This window comes from Polyodon spathula, chromosome 15 (genome assembly GCF_017654505.1).
Source record: "Polyodon spathula isolate WHYD16114869_AA chromosome 15, ASM1765450v1, whole genome shotgun sequence".
In the NCBI taxonomy this organism is placed as follows: Eukaryota; Metazoa; Chordata; class Actinopteri; order Acipenseriformes; family Polyodontidae; genus Polyodon; species Polyodon spathula.
In genome coordinates, this window is record NC_054548.1 from 21019157 (window position 1) to 21038562 (window position 19406).

General features: G+C 37.1%; 2 protein-coding genes across 5 annotated transcripts; both read right to left on the reverse strand.

Annotated features, from left to right (window-relative positions):
• Window positions 1-32: 32 nt before the first annotated feature.
• On the reverse strand, window positions 33-9221 carry LOC121327996 (popeye domain-containing 2-like). Of its 2 annotated transcripts, none has more exons than XM_041272409.1 (4): window positions 8191-9155; window positions 6306-6414; window positions 4500-4881; window positions 33-1236 (listed from the first exon to the last, which is right to left on the reverse strand). In XM_041272409.1, exons 1-4 carry the CDS (start codon window positions 8682-8684, stop codon window positions 1151-1153), a joined length of 1071 nt encoding a protein of 356 aa, XP_041128343.1. In that variant the 5' UTR covers window positions 8685-9155; the 3' UTR covers window positions 33-1150. The 2 variants fall into 2 exon arrangements, with proteins under 2 accessions (XP_041128343.1, XP_041128342.1); XM_041272408.1 differs by having other exon boundaries at window positions 1145-1236; window positions 4364-4881; window positions 8191-9221.
• Window positions 9222-13253: 4032 nt separating this feature from the next.
• On the reverse strand, window positions 13254-18581 carry LOC121328123 (cytochrome c oxidase copper chaperone-like). Of its 3 annotated transcripts, none has more exons than XM_041272623.1 (4): window positions 18492-18581; window positions 17772-17922; window positions 15821-15942; window positions 13254-13457 (listed from the first exon to the last, which is right to left on the reverse strand). In XM_041272623.1, the coding sequence occupies exons 2-3, from the start codon at window positions 17894-17896 to the stop codon at window positions 15858-15860; spliced, it is 210 nt and encodes a 69-aa protein (XP_041128557.1). In that variant the 5' UTR covers window positions 17897-17922; window positions 18492-18581; the 3' UTR covers window positions 13254-13457; window positions 15821-15857. The 3 variants fall into 3 exon arrangements, with proteins under 3 accessions (XP_041128557.1, XP_041128556.1, XP_041128559.1); XM_041272622.1 differs by lacking the exon at window positions 18492-18581 and adding an exon at window positions 18100-18469; XM_041272625.1 differs by lacking the exon at window positions 18492-18581 and adding an exon at window positions 18127-18465.
• Window positions 18582-19406: the final 825 nt, after the last annotated feature.

Sequence of the window (19406 nt, forward strand, 5' to 3'; positions counted from 1 at the left end):
AGAACTGCAATGATTAAACAGACAACACAAAGTAGAAACAAAGTAATGTGTTTATTGCTTTAAAACCAAGTCTCCTAGAAAACCTGCAGCTGTATGACGTAACCCAGAAAACATTGCTATGCTGAGCAGTGGTTCTGTGGTGCACATACTGCAAACCTTGTTGTGATATGTAATGCTTATAATCAGATGTCAGTATATAGTGTTAGTTCATTAATTAATATGTGTTGCTTCCACACCAGAGCTTGTGTTTTTGCCCTAAAATGTGCTGTAATCACCCTAAAACAAATATGGAAGAAGATGGGTCTGGAATTATTAGCCTAAAATAATATATGGTTGTATTGCTTTAATTGAAAAAAAAAAACAGTCAGCTAGTAAACAGCTACTGTAGACACATAATATCACATATAAATATGGCCAGATCTATCATTGTACTTATGCCAAAATCTTATTTTTGGTAAGTCAACTAAAACTAAAATATTACAAAAAATAAGGGTTACATTAAATACTCAAGAGTGTGTCTAAGTTATGAGTTACCAGCTGTGGAACGCTATCGTTAATGTTTGAAGTTTCAAGCCACTATCATTGTGTGACCTTAAGTCTACGTTACTTGATTGTGTTTGTGTCCTAGTTCCACCTACCTTACCCCCCACCCCCCATATATAAAGAACTCTCCTTTGGTTAAAACAAATTTGAATATCTATTAATAGTTCTATAATAAAGAAAAAAAACATTCTTGAGTGTCCCTTAGTAGGAATCTTAGAAGGAAAACAAACTTATATTAAAAACAGCACATATAAACCTTAATGTGATTTTAATTTCCCCTGAAATGGTCAGTGCCAAATTTAGCAGAAGAGTGCATAAACATTATAACAAAAAGCAGTTTTCTTCGCCTCGATACCAGCAATATATTGCTATACACTTTTACTCTGAAATAAATAACTATGAGCAGGCGTTTAATGTTTCCTTTAATGTTATATACTGTTATATACTCAAGTAAATTAAACCAAAGAATTAGGGACAGCTGTGCAGGGCTGCAGTTAAAGCGCATTGTTGATGAGGTTCTGTGGAAATGATTTGTGAGGTTGTGCGACTCTTCCGCCCTCAGTAAAAGCAGACGTCCATATGCGTGTCTTGGTCGGGTTGGTGGGTCTCAGAGCTCCGGGGTTTCAGTAGGAGCCAGAGGGGCCCGTCTTCTCTGAAAACGGTTTGGAAAGCTTCCTGGTGGCCTTTCACCAGCTACAGATGATAGAAAACTGGTTAGCTTACTTTACTGTAACGTGATGCCGAACATTGTGTAGTATTTAAAACAAGCCTGTTATTCACTGTTGTCTCCTACAGTGTGTATATTCATAACATCTTCAGTTTTAACGTTGGTGTGACAATGACATGTCCTGGGTTATTCATCCACAGGGAATGCAGCCTAACGTATTCCATACATTGTATTTTTACCCCTAGTAATTGGGGTATTTCATTTTTCTGCTGGACAGTTTTCAAGTAGAAGCCACCCTTGCAACCATAAGGTGCTCGTTATGACTGTAAGGAATTAGTTTTGCTGAATTCCCCAGCTGATTAATGAACGTGAACATGTGAATAAAACACTGAAGCAATTGCAATTGAAATGGTTAAAAATGTATTTTACAGCGCAGGAGACACTATCAGTAAGTAAAACTTTTTGAACTCTATACAGGACAACATTCAACACAGCAGCTGCAAAGCAAATATAGCTTCAAACAGTGTATTTTCTGTTCTGCATCTGTAAGTATCATGCTATCAAGAGATCACTGAAAAATGATAGAATTTTCTATATGATATTATAAAGTAGAAATTAAATGAAAAAAACAGTGGTCAACAATAATAGGTTTGTGATTACTATATACACATATTCAGTAAAATGGTAACATATCTTGTCAGGACTAACTGACAGTATTTTAAGAAAAAGTCAAAGAAACAAGTATAAAGGTAATGGAAGGAAATCTAAATCTAGTGCAATTTAATTATGCATAAGGAAGTAGTAAACATGTGCAATTGCAGAACTGAAGAACATAATCATTTCAGGCTTAGTGTCATTAAATTGTTAGTCAACTGTTAGTTTAAAAGTCAAGGGTATTGGAGACCAGCTCAGGAAGTTGGGTCAAAGTGAGATCACTATTTTTAAATCATTATATTATGTGTGGTCATGTAGTCATAATAGCCAAAATTGAAGAAGGCTTCATAATGTTATTAATACCTTTATCGGGCTAGATTTCAACGAGATGCTGGGGTTTTTATGAGCATTTACAGACCTGATGTATTCCCTTTAAATGCATTACCTCATTTACACCTTGTGAATCAAGCTTGTACGAGGGCTTTGCTTTCCCCTGCCAGCCTGAAATCCATCCTTAGACTTTCCACACCAGGTGATAGACTGGGGTTGTCTGCATCAATGTAGCAGATTCTAGCAGCATTGAGATTCCTAACACAGGTATACCCAATGCACAGTCTAAAATGTGTTACAAACTCTGTGCCTAGTACTGACCAAGATTTTAACCGCTGTACAAAAAAGCCAGGTTTGTTTGTACAAACAGTTACAGACCTGATAGATTGTCTCCCTTGATTTGACTTAGATATTTGCATTACAGCAATCAGTCTCTAATCTTTTTTTCCCCTGCATATCTTAACGTGCCTGCGCTACACAAGCACACAATCCTGCAGAAACATAAGGAGGACACATGTCTGGGACCGCACTTGCATTGTAAAGCTTCATGAATCAACAAGAAATTCTTCACTTATCTGAAATTACAGTAAGCAGCAGTGACCCCCAGCATTTACTATCAATGCTAACGGTCATAAGCTGTCCTTTATCCAAACCCATTTATACAAATTTAACATACTAACATAAAAATTCATACATACCATTTTTACAGCCATAATATATTTTCACTTGGTTACACAGTACTGCAGTAAAAATGTCAGCACTCTGGATAAAAGGCAAACAATCTTACCTACTAAAACTAGGAAATCAAAGTTGGAGAAGGAATCTATGAAAAAGACCTAGGAGTTTTGTTGTCTCAGAAATGTCTTCATCTAGACAATGTGGGGAAGCTATAAAAAAGTCTAACAAGATGCTCGGATACATTGTGAAAAGTGTCGAATTTAAATCAAGGGAAGTAATGTTAAAACTGTACAATGCACTAGTAAGACCTCATCTTGAATATTGTGTGCAGTTCTGGTCACCTCGCTATAAAAAAGATATTGCTGCTCTAGAAAGAGTGCAAAGAAGAGCGACCAGAATTATTCCGGGCTTAAAAGGCATGTCATATGCAGACAGGCTAAAAGAATTGAATCTGTTCAGTCTTGAACAAAGAAGACTACGTGGCGACCTAATTCAAGCATTCAAAATTCTAAAAGGTATTGACAGTGTCGACCCAAGGGACTTTTTCAGCCTGAAAAAAGAAACAAGGACCAGGGGTCACAAATGGAGATTAGACAAAGGGGCATTCAGAACAGAAAATAGGAGGCACTTTTTTACACAGAGAATTGTGAGGGTCTGGAATCAACTCCCCAGTAATGTTGTTGAAGCTGACACCCTGGGATCCTTCAAGAAGCTGCTTGATGAGATTCTGGGATCAATAAGCTACTAACAACCAAACGAGCAAGATGGGCCGAATGGCCTCCTCTCGTTTGTAAACTTTCTTATGTTCTTATATTCTAAAGACTAACAAATCATGAATTATGTAAGCTAAAAAAGGTAAGAGAGCTATTTGTAGCTTCAGTTCTACCGCAATAAAATAACACTGGCCCTAACACCGCTGAGTGTAGAACCAAGATTAAATTGGTGGCCTTTTAAAATACCCAAATTATTCTGTTAACTATAATTGGCAAGCACAGCTGTGTACAAGTGCTAACAGCTGCTGAATATGTAATCTCTTCTTTCACAAGCCCCACTGAAAACAATATTAAAGGTCACTTGAATGAGACAGTGGGATCCTCCTCAGCTGTTCCTATAATCAGTCTCAAAATCCAGGACACAACATGCAATCTGGGCAAATGGGGCAAAAATTGTTCTCGAGTTACCTAGAAGGCTATACCTACGGGTTTGAATATTACCTGTAGTTAATTCTAAACATACTGTAAGTTTTTTTTTTTTTTTTTTTTTTTTTAAATATAAAATTTTGCACAATTGCCCACAAAAATGATTCAGCAGGAAACAGCATTTGCAATCTGCAACTCTCTTGGTAATATATCCCAGTGTTATATTAAATGGCACAGGACAACATCCTTGTTAGCAAACGTTAATATTAGCAGAAACATAAATCAAAGGTAGATTAGTAACGGTGTATTAGAAAGGTTTACTTATTTCCTTTTGAGCAGGCAGTGTACTTACATGTGACTTAATAACTGGCCATAGTGTTAGCTCCTATAAAACCTCTACTTCAAATAATCTCTTTCACTCCCATATTCCATAAAGGATCCTGTCATATCTGCAAAGTCATCCAATACCAGACTGGAAGAATCCTCACCGGGCAGCTCGGTGTCTGTCAACCAGTGGTCCTGGGAAGAATTGCTAGAATGGGGCAGGGGAGCGGCAGCCTTTCGGGACGCAGACAGTGGCGGTGTCATTTGTTCGTCTGGCGTGATTGCGTCTCCTTGCTTGTGACCCTTCTCACAATCCATATCCGTGGAAGGGGCCAGGACATGGTAGAGGCTGGGCAGTCGAATGTCAAAGCGGATTCCACTCTTGACAAATAGCTTGTCATTGAGGGAGTAGAGCTTGTCAGTGATGTCATTCCCCAGCATGACCGAGAAAAGTCGAGCAATATATCGCTCTCTGGACAGTAAGAGGTAGAGTTTTCGTCTCTTCCAGGTTATGTAGCGACAGTCTGTCTCTGCAGTCAAGGTCACCTAGAGATTGTGCATAGGGCTTCAGTCAAAAAATCATACAAGGTAGCTAAACCTAAAAACATTTACAGCCGAAATGTGGTCCTACTGTAATTCATTCCCAGAAGTACCCTTAACCGTTAGCGGTCCATTTATTCATCGCTTGTCAGGCGAGTCAGGTCCAATTTATTTTCATACACACTGTTTAAATTTTTTTTTCAGAGTAAAACAGGTTTAAGGCACTGAATCGTAAAAGGACACTGAGTACTGCATCTTGAGCCAAGCCCCACCCCTTGTTTGCTGCATTTTTTACATACCTCTTTATAGATGTGCATTCTGATATATCCTCTCCTGATCAATTGTTTTATCACCAAACTCCTCAATAATGCGATCCAAGTCATTATTTTATTAATATAACATCTCAAAAAGCTCTGCAAACGTCCGTAATATTCTTTCAGCACTGGATGCAACTATCTTCTTTTTTTATGTCCATTTTATCTCTGTGGTGCAGGGGCTATCTGTATAGCTCAGGTATGCCCTTTTTATTTTTTTATTTTTTTCTGGCTTCTATCGGTCTTACTCGGCCATTGAAAGGTTTTCTCGGCTTTTTCCAGAGAGCAAAAACGAATAGAGACCTGTGCTTTACTTCTTTTTGATGATGTCGGACAGGGACCAACATCGGACTGGAAAGGGAAAACTGTAATGTCGGACCTGGTCCGACATAGGACCGCAAAGGGTTAAACTGCTGTATGTCATTAAAACAATGTAACTACCAACATCCGCATCATCTCTGTGTCATCGCCTACAATATCTAATCAAACATCCAACTTAGTCTCTTCAGTTTAGTTTTACCTGTTAAAATATGAAATAATTAAGGATCATATTTTAAATTCGTGAAAAGCATTTTTTTTCTGCTAGCATTTTAATAATTTTCTTTGTGTCAATTACATATTATTGTGAGGGTATTGTGCTGAAGAATCTCTCTGTCACTAGAAACAGGGATTGGTGTAGTCGGCAATCTGTTTATTCAAGAGTACACCATATTAGAGTGTCTGCTAAAGTTTAAAATACACAGTTACAAATACACAAGGAGGCTGGTGGTACAGTGGTTAAAGAAAGGGGCTTATTACCAGGGCTCACTATGTGTGACCATGAACAAGTCACTTAACCTCCTTGTGTTCCATCCTTCGGATGAGATGTAAAAACCAAGCTCCTATTGTAAGTGACTCTGCAGCAGCAGTTGTGATGAGTAGTTCATCCCCTAGTCTCTGTAAATCACTTTGGATAAAAGCACCTGCTAAATTATTATTAATAATAATAATAATAATAATAATAATAATAATAATAAATAATAATAATAATAATAATAATAATAACCAAGACTGTTCAATCTTATGTTGATTGTGACTATTTCATCTCTAATCTTCATCTTTCTCAGTGATATTTACCTGGAAAGTCCCCTCTTCTGTGGGTCGCAGAGACTCCCACTCTGGAGAGTCAATAAACTGGTATGGGAAAACATAATGGAGAAACTGGCCTTCCAAGGAAACCCGGATCCTGAAAGAAACAGCAACAGTGTGCTTCAGTCAATCTGTATCGAAAGCTTTATTTTTTTTTTATAGCACAGTATATACGTTGTTGTGTATAATGTCTAATCTTGGAACAATGCGCCCATGGCAGAAAAGGAAAAATGTCATATATATATATATATATATATATATATATATATATATATATATATATATATATATATATATATATATATATATACACATTAATATATTATATAATTGTAAATACAAAAAAAAAAAAAAACATATGTTATAATAGTAAATATATTTGCTTGGCTCTTTTATTCAGTTTTATTTTCCATAAGGATAAATACCAGAACCTCTTCAATCATTTCCAATGTTCCTCAAAATGTCGCAGCCACTTGCAGTATCATTAATCTAACCATCAGGGTTAATAAGTTAGCCTAGTTACCGTTAATTGAAGTTCCCTCATGCCCACCACTCACTGTTGTTTTCACAAAGTGCTTTATGCAGTCTGAAAGCATGGCCTCTAGTGTCAGTAGTGAATAACATATATCCAGATTGATAACCAAGGCTTTTGAGTTCTGGGATACTGAGGCACTGAATGAAATTCCATTGCCAAGACATACAGTACACTGAATTGTACAAGCCATACTATAAGACTCATTAGGTTTCACATCCAGCCACTTAGCAGAACCAAAACATAGTCATTAGTAAGTGAAATCTGCAAAGCAACACACTACACTGACAGAAGTCAAACATGGGATAAAAGATGCATTTTTTCTTAATAATCAGAATATAACTGCAAAATCAGATAGGCAGGGAACAATACTGAAAGCTAGACAAAATCATACTATTGAAAAAAATACAAACTGTAAACTATATGTCCCTCATCAACAAATGGGGAATCATTAATACCATGCAATAGAGAAAGTTACTTTTTTGTTTTGATGTGACACATGACAGGCACCTCAAGGGACTTCAAAAAATAAACTTCTGTCACAACATGCTAAAATGATCCAGGAAGTGCAACAGTAACACATCCTGAAAGTAAGGCAAGCAAACCGAGCACTTTCTTTAACTTGGTGTGGTAACATATTTCAAGTTTTCTACTGTGCTATAACATTTCTTTTTTAAAACTTCATATTTGAGACCTGTTATCTACAATCCCTTTAAGGACCATTTGTCTGTGGTGAGCACTCAGATGAATATTTTTAGACAGTCCTTCGACAGGATGTTATAAACAGTGTTTATTTTAAAGTACATCCAACTTTTTCATGGATTGCTACATTTTTCTGCAAATGTCCAAATTGCCAACAAACTCCCATAAAGTTACTTGGCATACATGCCCATGAGTGAAATTAATACTGCACTCAATACCTGCTAGTGTAGCATTCTGTTCAGATAACAATTATTTGAAAATGGAGGAAAGAAGTCCTAACTTTACAGTTTTTAATGAAGTAAACGTAGCTTAGCAACACACTGTAATTTGGAACCGTGTGATTTGCCCTTCAGTATTTCTTTGAAGATGTTAGGACCACTTACACTAACAGCAGGATCATCAAAAGAAATTAAACATAATATTCTCTTTTTTAATTTATTCAAGGTAAGTTTCATGCATTCTGTGCTCAGTGCACAAACTGAAACTGGAAAATTGAACAGCTGTTAATCAGAAATGGAAGAAATTCCAAAATTATATCTGGCAAAAACTGGAGCACTGAATACTAAATATACTGAACACAATACTGTATGTTTCAGCATTCATTTTCTGCTTTTTAATGCTAAGAAACTTGCCACCTACCTCCCAGAGAGAAGGAAGGAGAGTCTGTCGATGGGGGTCTTCCCTTCCACGGCATAGTTCTGGTCCTTTGCCAGGGACAGGGCCTGGCTTTCACAACCCTTCACAATCTCCTTGAAGACAGGGACGGGCACCTCCAGGGGCAGGTAGATGCACTTGTAAAGGCTGTCAAACTCCTCCTCAAAGATGTCTTTACGCAGCTTGTAGACCAGGTGAACCAACTGCAGGAGACACAGGAGCAGCAGGAAGAGACTCCAGGAGAAAATGTCCGCCCCACAAGCCTCCAACCAGCCCCACAAGGCATAGCACAAGAAACCAGGAGCCAACAGGCTGTAGATGTAAATGGTACCGAACACCCCGCTGCCCCCCATGTAGCCCAGTGTAAAGATGATGCTCCCCAACTGGTATATTGCGCCTTCCGTGCCATTGTTCCACTCTGTGCACAGGGAATGCCCGTAGATCATGGTCTCAAACACCGTTAAGTTGTCTTTCCACATCTCTCCTTGTATCAAAACCCCCAAACCACGCTTAAAAAAATAATAATCCACTTGGAAAAGTAAACGTTTTCTCTGCAATAATAATAATAAAAAAGTAGCTACACTATATTTTGAACACAAAGAAATATCAGGTTTTCTTCTGCAAAAAAATACAAAGGTTTATGTTAAAAAAAAAAAAGATGATTAAAGGTTTGCTCCCTTTCCTTGGTGCTGACGAGGACTCAATATTTGTGCTGCTGAGTTTCAAATCAAACTTAAAAAGAAAACACGACTGACTTAATTAGCCACTGGAAAGACTTAGGAATCTAATTGAGGTTTCTCTCTCCGTTTGTTTCCTTCTCTCACTTTCGCCCTCTCTCTCCCTCCTCCTCTCTCCCTCTTTCTTGTTCTTCACAGTGTTTAATTTGGAATGCACATCCCTTGGCACCACTGAGTGGAGTGAGACACCAGAAGGATAACCATGTTTGGTATTGAAATCCAAGGAGGAATGAGCCATGGATAGAAAGCAGACAGGCCACTTAACATAACATCGCTTTGCAGAGGTGAAAAGATATGGCGGAGCAACCCATGCCTGTTCAATTAGCCCTGCTTTGGTGTGTCCTGCCCTAGAGGGCAAACTAGATTCTTGATTATCCCCACAAAGCAAACAGAAAGTTGTGTAATAGGTCATTAGTGTTTGTGAGCTGCTTTTGTTATGGAAGGGGGAGGCAAGGGGGACACTGACCCTTTCTAAAATAGATAGGATTACACAGCGGGTCAGGTTTCAGATCTAACCCATTCCAATGCTTAACATGCCAAATCCTAGTAGTCATTACCAGTTAAAGGGGTAGTCATGCATTTAGAGGATAGCATGAAGCACTGTTATTGATTCATGTTCAAGCAGCCTTATCACAGATCTAGTGTTGTCAAGATAACAGGTCTGCGCTGCTGCTTTCCAATACAGCTGCCTTGTGAGCCCAGTTGCAGCTATTCCTGTGCTAATTATAGCATGCTAAAGTACTCTTGCAAACCTGTCAGTAAGTCTAACAGTACGCTCTTGCCAGTCTTTCAGCTAAGTATGCTTATATTGAGCAGTAATAGAATTTGATTTAGAAGGTTAGAAGATTAGATCAAATACTGTAGATCTGAATCTGCTCTGGATTTAGATAGAGGTGAATACCTCAAGCTAGAAGTGAGTGCAGTCAGTCATGGATGTGCCCTTAGTTGTCAGACCATGCAGCAATCTTGCAAGCTTGCAGGGAGGTGCAGGTGCTGAAGAGGAAGAATGACATTCCAGTCCACCCGCTGCAGTGCATGCCTTAGCTTACAAGATTGTTGAGATGTCAGGGTAGCTGTCCCTTAGTCCTAGACGCATTGGATTGGAGAGTGGGCTGGCAATCACGCTCCTATATGGTACTGAACCCGAACAGGATCACAGCTCTCTCTGTCACTATCTAATGTTCACTCAAGGAATCCCTGCAGTTCTATACAAAATCAAAACATGACGGCACAATTGTGGATGGCAATGCACCTGCTGACAAAGCTACACATGTGAAAGTCTGATTTGAAAATCACGATGCAACTGTACCGGCCCTCCACTGGACCTTTATGGCATTAGTTAGGTAATACAAGTCATTGTCCAAGAACTATACAGTACAACTCTACATTGATTTACAATGTATTGGTTGACATTTTTACAAGTGTTCAAAGGAATACATGAAATAATGAAGGCAAAAATCTGTTTAGTCATTAGCATTCCTAACACTTCAAGAGAAAATTCTAACTCCCAATTCTCAGCAACAATAACATACAGCGCTGTGTTCATTGCTGCAAAAAAAAAAAACAGGACTGAACTGACAGAATGTCATTGTTAGACTGCAAGGTACCCAATTAACTGCTTAAATACAACTAAGAAAGCTGATGATCTTCTGCATGGGAAGCCTTCAAGCATGCTGTATATCTACTGGGCCATCATAACCTCAGTAGAGACATTGAGATATACTTAACTCAAAATGACTTAAAATAGATTTTTAAAAAATAGCAATTAGGAAATATAATTACTTGGTTATTCCGCACAAAGGAAAAGTGCCCAAAAATAGCTTTAAAAGTGGCACGTTATTTAAATCCTCAGTGGTTTGAGTTGCATTTCTTTTGTGTCATGGGATTTTGAAAAGTCATAGAGTGTTATATTTTCTGCTTGTAACTTGTAACAGTTAATAACAGACTACATGCTGTTCGACTTAAACAGCCAAAAGTGTAAGTAATAACGTGTACAAATACAATGTACATACAATTGTGAATTAATAAAACATTTAAAAACTAATACTCAAATAAATGGCATGTGATCATCTGAATGTATACAGTATGTCTATCTGTATGTCATACATTTTTACATATACCTAGAGAGCTGCTCATGCGATTATGATGAAACTTGAAAACAACCGTCTTTGGCACAAGCTATTGAGGGTAAATTAATTGCAATCTGTGTGTTTTTCAAACTTTCTTATCTTTGCACACAGTATATAGAGGCCATTGTGATCTACTTTTTCATGATACTATTTCTAAATTGACTGCATTGGGAAATGGATGTTATTAACATGCTTGCTTCTTTTTTATTAAAAAGCTTTAACCCCATAGATTTCAGGCCATTGTAAGCAGTGCCTCAGTTACGTTGCTCAACCCTCATAAAAAGTGAGATATCTTGTAAAGGTCAAACTCCTGCACATGTAAAGTGCCTTTCACTGCATGACAACAATACAATCCATTAACAGCCATACGAGGTAGACAAGGCAAAGAAATGCTAGATAGGGCCCATCCATCGAGTATCTCTTAAAGAATGCATTCTGATAGTCAAAGATCCCCCATTGATTTAAAAACAAAATGGGAAGAGTTCCGATTACTGCAGTGCTGACTTACGAGTGCCTGTTCTATTTAAAGCTAGAGTGATGTTTGCACCAGCAGCCATTGTTGCCAACCCCTGGGACAGAATTTAAAGGCAACATTTCTTGTATGTAAATTAACTCAACCCATTAAAGGAATAATTAGGGTCAGCTGCTTGAATACTTTGGTTAACAATTAGGCCTGATTACCAGCCCTGCCCTTACCATCAGAGTGAAGTTGTCAGCACACAGGTTCTAGAGGCACATCATGCCACGATCACAAGAAACTCCTGAAGACCTCCGGAAAAAAAAAGTTGTTGATGCCTATCCGTCTGGAAAGGGTTACAGAGCCATATTGTCCAAATGGAGAAAGTTTGGGACAGTAGCGAATCTTCCCAAGAGTGGCCGTCCTACCAAAATCTCTCCAAGAGCAAGGTGTAAAATCGTCCAGGAAGTCACAAAGAACCCTAGAACAACATTAAGGGATCTGCAGACCTCTCTCGGCTCGATTAAGGTCAGTGTTCATGGCTCCACCATCAGAAAAACACTGGGCAAAAATGTGATTCATGGCAGAGTCGCAAGGCGGAAACCACTGCTCTCAAGTTTGCCAAAAAGCACCTGGATGATCCTCAAGAGTTCTGGAACAATGTTCTATGGACAGATGAGTGGGGCAAAAACCAAACACTGCATTCCACAATAAGAATGTCATACCAACAGTCAAGCATGGTGGTGGTAGTGTCATGATTTGGGGATGCTTTGCTGCATCAGGACCTGGACGACTTGCCATCATTGGAGGAACCATGAATTCTGCTCTGTATCAGAGAATTCTGCAGGAGAATGTCAGGCCAACCATCCGTCTGTGAGCTGGAGCTGACGCGCAGCTGGGTCATCCAGCAAGACAATGATCCGAAACACACAAGCAAGTCTACATCAGAATGGTTGAAGAACAAGAAATTTTAAGTTTTGGAATGGCCTAGTCAAAGTCCAGACCTAAACCACATTGAGATGTTGTGGCAGGACCTGAAACGAGCAGTTTATGCTCAAAAACCCACAAATGTCATGGAGTTGAAGCAGCTCTGCAGGAAGGAGTGGGCCAAAATTCCTCCACGGCGCTGTAAGAGACTGATCAACAACTACCAAACGTATCTGGTTGCAGTTATTGTCAGTTATTGAGTCTAAGGGGGTGATTACTTTTTCACACATGGCCATTGGGTGTTGCATAACTTTCTTTAATAAATAAATTAAATGAGTGAACAAATAACACAAAAGTTTGATACTTAAGGTCCCTTTTTATCTAATATTAGATTTTGGTTGAAGATCTGATAACATTCTGTGTCAAATATGCAATAATGCAGAAAATCAGACGGGGCAAATACTTTTTCATGGTAGTGTATATGCATCTACTGTTCTACTATAAAGTTGACAATTACACAAAAACCCTGCAATTAATCCTAAGGTACGCAATATACAGTAATATATACTGACAGAAAGCATGTAATTGCATTTTCATACACTCTACACTCAGGAAAGTCGTGTTAAGTGAATAAATATTATAAAAGTCATTTTCAATAAGTGACTGCTAAATTTGGCCGGGACCATTTAGAAAATTCAGTATCAGGAAACGTGTTTAATCAGAGCTTGTTTTATTGAGAATTAACTATGTAACTTTATAAAATTCTGAACAAAATGAATACAATTAATAAGACAAGAATGTTTAGAGAGCTCTTTTTATTAAAATTTTTTGGTAAAGAAACATCAGAATAATATGCAAGAAAAAAAAAGGTTAAATATTTTATTCCAGAGATATCTGTTATTTTTTTATTTCACTCTGACACAAAATCTTTCACAGTGCAAAAATCAATTATTTCAGTAGGTAAACCCAGAATCTCAAAGCCACCCAGCCAGCAGGAACTCACTGGAAGAAAACAAACAAACAAACAAACATTAGATTTTTCAGATTTAAACTCCTATTTATTTCACATAACAGCCATTAAGATTCTAATGTTTCAGATGTTAACAATCGCTGATGTAAATTACAATATCTATTATAAATCATATACGACAAACAAACTAATCACAGTTAAGCACGATAAAAGCGGCCAATGATCAAACTCCTGGGGCAAAAACTCAAGATATATATATAAAAACACAACAACTATATGAACCCAATTTAGATATTTTATTTGGCATCTGCAATCAAAGAAACTACAAAATTATATTGCAAAAGTCTACCGGAAACTACAATAGTAGTACTGTATTTCATGTTAGATTTTGAAATTCACATTTTTCAATTTTAGAAAAACTAGAAAGTGATACGGAATTCAATAAGTTAACATAACATTTTAGGTTTCGTTTGACTTTATGAAACAAAAATAGTTAACTCTAGGGGGTGAACCAAACCATTTGACCATAGCTGTAATGCTCCCCATATAATCTACTAAATACAAATACTAGTTTGTTTATCAAACTTGTTTTTCTGTCATTATCAACAGTATCAAATCAGCTTCAGGAAGGATGCTTATCAGGGGCAAATTATAAAATACTGACCTGCCTGTGCTTGTATCAAATACGGGAGGGATCAAACAATTCAGGGTGCTTGGATACCTCCGTAGACAAGTTTCATTCAGGATTTTTCCTGTCACACACGTGCTGTCACCACTTGGCTGTGATTGGTTACTGTACTAACGATACCACACAGCAGGCAGAAAAAGTGGGCTGGATTTTATTTCAGCAGTACCGCTCAGCGTCGCAGCGGGACTAACGGTATAGTCCCGTGCTGACTTGTCTAACATCATATTAAAGCAATAGCAGCGATACAGGCGGAAATTTGCCTTGTGTGCCACACTGCACCTGTCTGTTCTGGGCTTTACTGTGCTTCACTTCCGTCACTGTGGTATCAACATCAATTTCAAGAACAGCATTACGTTCCAAGGTAGATTAGTTCTGACATCCAACCATGAATGTTTTTTTTATTTTTTTTTTATTTTGTTTTTAGAAACACACACTTCTTTTGCTGTCCTTATCAAAAAAGTTATGTTTCTGCAATCATTCGCATTAAAAATTACACTTGCATTAATCACAGTATAAGCCATTTTACTGCTTATTGGAAGTACAAGTGTGGCCGGGATGTCTTATTAGCAGTGTTCCTGTGAATGAATGCACCTGGGAGAGGCCATTTTGACGGAATTCATTCTATAGACGGAACCCTTTCAGCCATGGCTAAGTATTCCCCAAATTTTCAGGACATCTCTTCTGTGAACACCTCACCTAGTTCCAAAAAATATTACTTAAAATAGCAAAAATATTGATAAAGAAATAAAATTGCTACAATTTGAAAAAAGGTAAATGACATTTAATCCTTTAATGCTTTAGTTCTTAATAAAGTCTCAGCAGGACACAGCAAGCACCTGTAGGTTTACACGCCATATTAAGGCACCGTGGCAACTGATTCTGGACTGAACCATTTTAAGACTAGGGGGGGTATAAAATATTTTTCACTTTAAAGTTATTCAATCTTCTTATGTGTGATTTATATTAATAAATTAATATGTCGCGTGTAGGGTTTCTCTTATTGGCTAAGAGATGTCATTTTGCAGTTTGAGCACCCAGAACCGAATGAGATGACATCTCTTACACAGTAAGAGACACCCTACACACAACATATTCACTTATAGTATAAAGCTGCTGTATAATTGATGCACACATATCAGATCATATCAGATAACCTGGGAGAAAATGTCCTAACTAACCAAATATTATAATACATAATTTATCACCTACAATGAATAAATCTTCTGCTGAATAAAACTGCATATTACTTAAAACGAGAGGCATTGGACACTGTCTGTCCATTTCTGGTTTATAACATTAAACAAAATGGATTAAAATACTGTAGTGAAATGGTTAATTTCTACTGGACACCACTTGTAATGAAACATTATTGAGAGAATCATAGAATTCAGCAGAGTACCAATTTTAAAGATACTGTCTAAAAGCAAGTGGTCTTTATGCTCATTGAAATGGTTAAAAGAGTGTATTAAATATGGTGCTACGGAGAATGTTTTTCATGTCTGGCCATCAGACATTGTTGAGCATAGTTATCACAGTGAAATCAGCTGCTAGAACACAGGGCAATGCTTAGTGCTAATTGGTTGAAACAGTTGATTTGTGACGTTATTAGAGACAGCGCACAACTACCAGTCTCATACAAAACTAAGGTTAACAAGTGAAAGTCATAAATGAATACAGTGTAAATATATTAAATCTGTCAGTACTCACTACAAACACAGACTCGCTTTCCCTTTGTGATCACTCATCAGACTTTGAATCCCAGTGACCTCATGCAGTCTTTATGAGCTTCAATCAGATCCTTGCAGCTTTCTTCTCCTCTCTCTATTATACTGCAACACACAAAGAGAATAGTTGTTTTAGCAGCTGCAGCAGTTTCTGAAATTGTTCACTGTTCCCATTTAGCACCAAAGTCAGTGGTGTACAAGGAGAAAACATCTTCTACGTGGATCAAATATGAGACGGTAGGGAGGGAAATAAGACTTCCACTGCATAGCAGTTTGATACGTTCCTGGTTTTACTAAAAGTTTAATATCACACCTAAGCTTGTAGTAAAACCTGGAATGGGTGAAACTGCTACTCAGTAGGAGTTTTATTTCCATCCCTGAAGGGGGTCTAAAGGCTTTTTTGAGGTCCTTTGTTTTAGTAAAAACAAAAACATAAGTGTCCGTTAGTCATTCAGGTCTGCTGGCGCAATGAATAGACCTTTTGTTTATCTAAGCTATGCATAATCTAGAAGGGATCAAGTCAGACTGCAAAATAAATAGAGGCTTTAAACCCCTGCAAGTAATTCATGTAAAAGTAAAGCATGACATCCCAGTTCAGTAACTAACTTAAAAAAAGTGCTGACAGTTCTTGTTAGTCTAAACAGAAAAAAAGAAAAATATATATGTAAAGGATGTTACAATAGCGCCCCTAACTCTAAACACTCAGTAACAATAGTACTAAAGACAAACGCATTTCTCCGAGAAGCCTCAACGTATTTTATGGTATACTGCAGTAATAAAATAACGGGTGTTTGATGATCTCAATTTGGTAGGTTTTTTTGGTTTGTTTGTTTTTTTGGCTGTGTTATTGGTTTATTTAAAAACCATCACGTACAATTGTTAAACGTATTAAATATAAAATAGTATTAAAGCAAGACATTCAGTTTCTTTAATGTGCTGAGCAGTGCACTTTATACAACACATACTGTTGACACGCTCTGGGGTTTAAGTGGCTCACTGGTGAGAGTCTGTGAGCAGCACTTGCTCAATACAGCAATTAGTCACTTTAATACTAATAACTACACCAGTTACAGCAGGCAAAATACACAATAAGGCAACACCTGCATATATTCTAGACCGGCTGCAGTCTTTATTTCCTTCTTCCTGCTCCACCAATAAAAGCTCTAAATAAGCCTGGTTTATAGAGCTCTTAATGTCTACAGCTTTCATAACCACGTCTTAGTTTCACCCACCAGTCTACATCCCTCTGGATACATTATTATGTTTGACTGAAATATTTATCACTTAATCTAGCAAAATAATTAGATGTTGTGGCTCTGCAGGTGCCTGGACTCTCTAAAACTCGGTACATTCTCCAGTGAACATTGTATTCAGTTCATACAACTACATTATACTATATCTAATTATGCAGTAAGCTCAATCAACTGTCCCACGGATAGATATACCGGTATAATATCTATCAAGATATAGAGTTATCTCTCTCATATAGATAGATCTGTGTCACACAATATATATATATCTATATTATATATATTATATATATATATATATATGTATAGACATTATATACATGTGTGTGTAGTATGTGTATGGTGTATGTATATATAGTATATATATATATATATATATTATGTATATATATATATATTTTTGCAAATGTTTTGCCAATACAATAAGGTTATGTATTAATGGTTACACGTATGTGTCTGCAGTTGCTAGCTAACACTGTTACAAACATTTCAACACTGCGCTCACATACCATAGTATATGTCCTTAACTTTCACAAACTTGCCTTTGTCTTGTGGAAGGTCATAGAAAACTCTTGTTTTAACCCTATCCTGATACAACCTTAAAATTACAACAAAGCAAACAACATTCCACGTGTTTAACTGAATTCTGGGGTAGAGTTACAATTATAATAAAAACACAATTACCAGGCATCCCTTGTTTTCTTGGTCTCGGGACAGGCACAGCAGGGTTTAAGCGGCTTCTTTTCCAGAGGATCCCCTGCATTTTGGGTCTTGGAGGACTCACAACTACCAGCTGCTAAACTTGACATTTTCCTTTTTGGCGTTATACTGTATTCTGTTACAAAAGCAAATGACCATTTTAGCCTGTGCACAATGTAAAATATCAAGCGACCACCATGATAAAAATACTAGAATAAACTACGTAATAAAACGTCTGCCAAAATCAAACTGATGTATGCAGGTACAATCAACTATGCCAATTATCACTACGCACTCACAATCCTCTACTCACGTTGGTCTAAATACATAGACAGCGCACCTTATTTTGGCTATAGCTTGCTTTTTTATATTTAAATGATACTGGAGCATCCATTACTCGGTGTAACGTCGGGTAAGTTTACCCGGTCACAGTCTACATCACTTTTTACAAAGTAAAACTAAATTATATGTAGTGTATGAATACGCCATACTGGAGCCGTTAAACTACAAATACATTTCGACAATTTCACAAGTGCTAGTTTCATAACCAGTAACCTGGCGTGGTACCGAACGTTTTATTTTCTAGTAAAATAACAACATCATCTGCACAACTAACAACAAAAGAAAAACTGAAAATAGAAAATAAAAAGCCTTTTTTTTTTGTTAAATAAAATGTTGCTTAGATCTCCTTATGACCTCACTCACATGTCGTTCCTTACGCAATATCAGGAACTGTACACATCCGTGTAGATTTGCTAAGAACCCCGGGAATTGTAGTTCTACGTGACGTAATGAAAGAAAAATGTGCGTTTTGGAGGAGACATAAAAATGCAACTCCCATAATGCAATAATACGGAAATGCTGTAAGATGGCATCTGCTGTAAAAAAAAAGAAAAAAGAAAAGGTTGTAGGTGATCGGCTCCTAAATGTAACTGAAGTGTACAGTGGATTAAGCAATGTTTTAAATACACCGGGTGTCAAGACCTATTGGCTAGAGCTCCAGATTCCATAGAGAAACAATAACCGTTCATCTTGTTTTGCAGATAATTGAACTGTTTCTCCTCTTGTTTAATATTGTGCTATTAATAAGACATTTACCAACACATATTTTCTAATGTCTTTTTGTTATATAACATTTATAACAGACATGAAGTCTTGTTTAAAACTTTTTTTTTTTTTTTTTAATGTTTGCATGTTCTTTGTTAGTAAAACTAAAATGTCTGAATGTTTAAAGTTGTGGACTGGAAAGCAAACAAATAAATGACAACAACAAAAAAAAAAAACATCATGAAACACTTGTACTGAGCTTTTTATCTAGTCTGTATAATGTACAGCAATAAGATGGCGATTATTTTTACTGACACATTTTATCACGAGAAAATACGTTTTACTGAAAACAAAAGCAAAAAGAACTAATGCGAAAATAATCCAAAAATAAAAATATATATTCAAGCATCACTGGTTCTGCATGGACATTTGACCCAGGTAGAGTAGGCTGCTGCGGAACTTTTTTTAATGATACATGTTATATTTTTTGAAAAGTTAAAACAAAATATACCTGCAGACAGCAGGTTTAGTTACAGTTAGTAATACTATAGGTTGGTCTCAGGTGACTTTTTA

What these genes read in the sequence shown, in the direction of transcription:
- LOC121327996 (XM_041272408.1), bottom strand. Translation starts at nt 8,684, where the DNA reads ATGTGGAAAGACAACTTAACGGTGTTTGAGACCATGATCTACGGGCAT. An exon ending in TCCTTCCTTCTCTCTGGGAG is followed by an intron (nt 6,415 to 8,190) that starts GTAGGTGGCAAG and finishes TGTTTCTTTCAG; the next exon opens with GATCCGGGTTTCCTTGGAAG. An exon ending in CAGAAGAGGGGACTTTCCAG is followed by an intron (nt 4,882 to 6,305) that starts GTAAATATCACT and finishes CACAATCTCTAG; the next exon opens with GTGACCTTGACTGCAGAGAC.
- LOC121328123 (XM_041272622.1), bottom strand. An exon ending in AAGAAAACAAGGGATGCCTG is followed by an intron (nt 15,943 to 17,771) that starts GTAATTGTGTTT and finishes TGTGTGTTGCAG; the next exon opens with TATAATAGAGAGAGGAGAAG.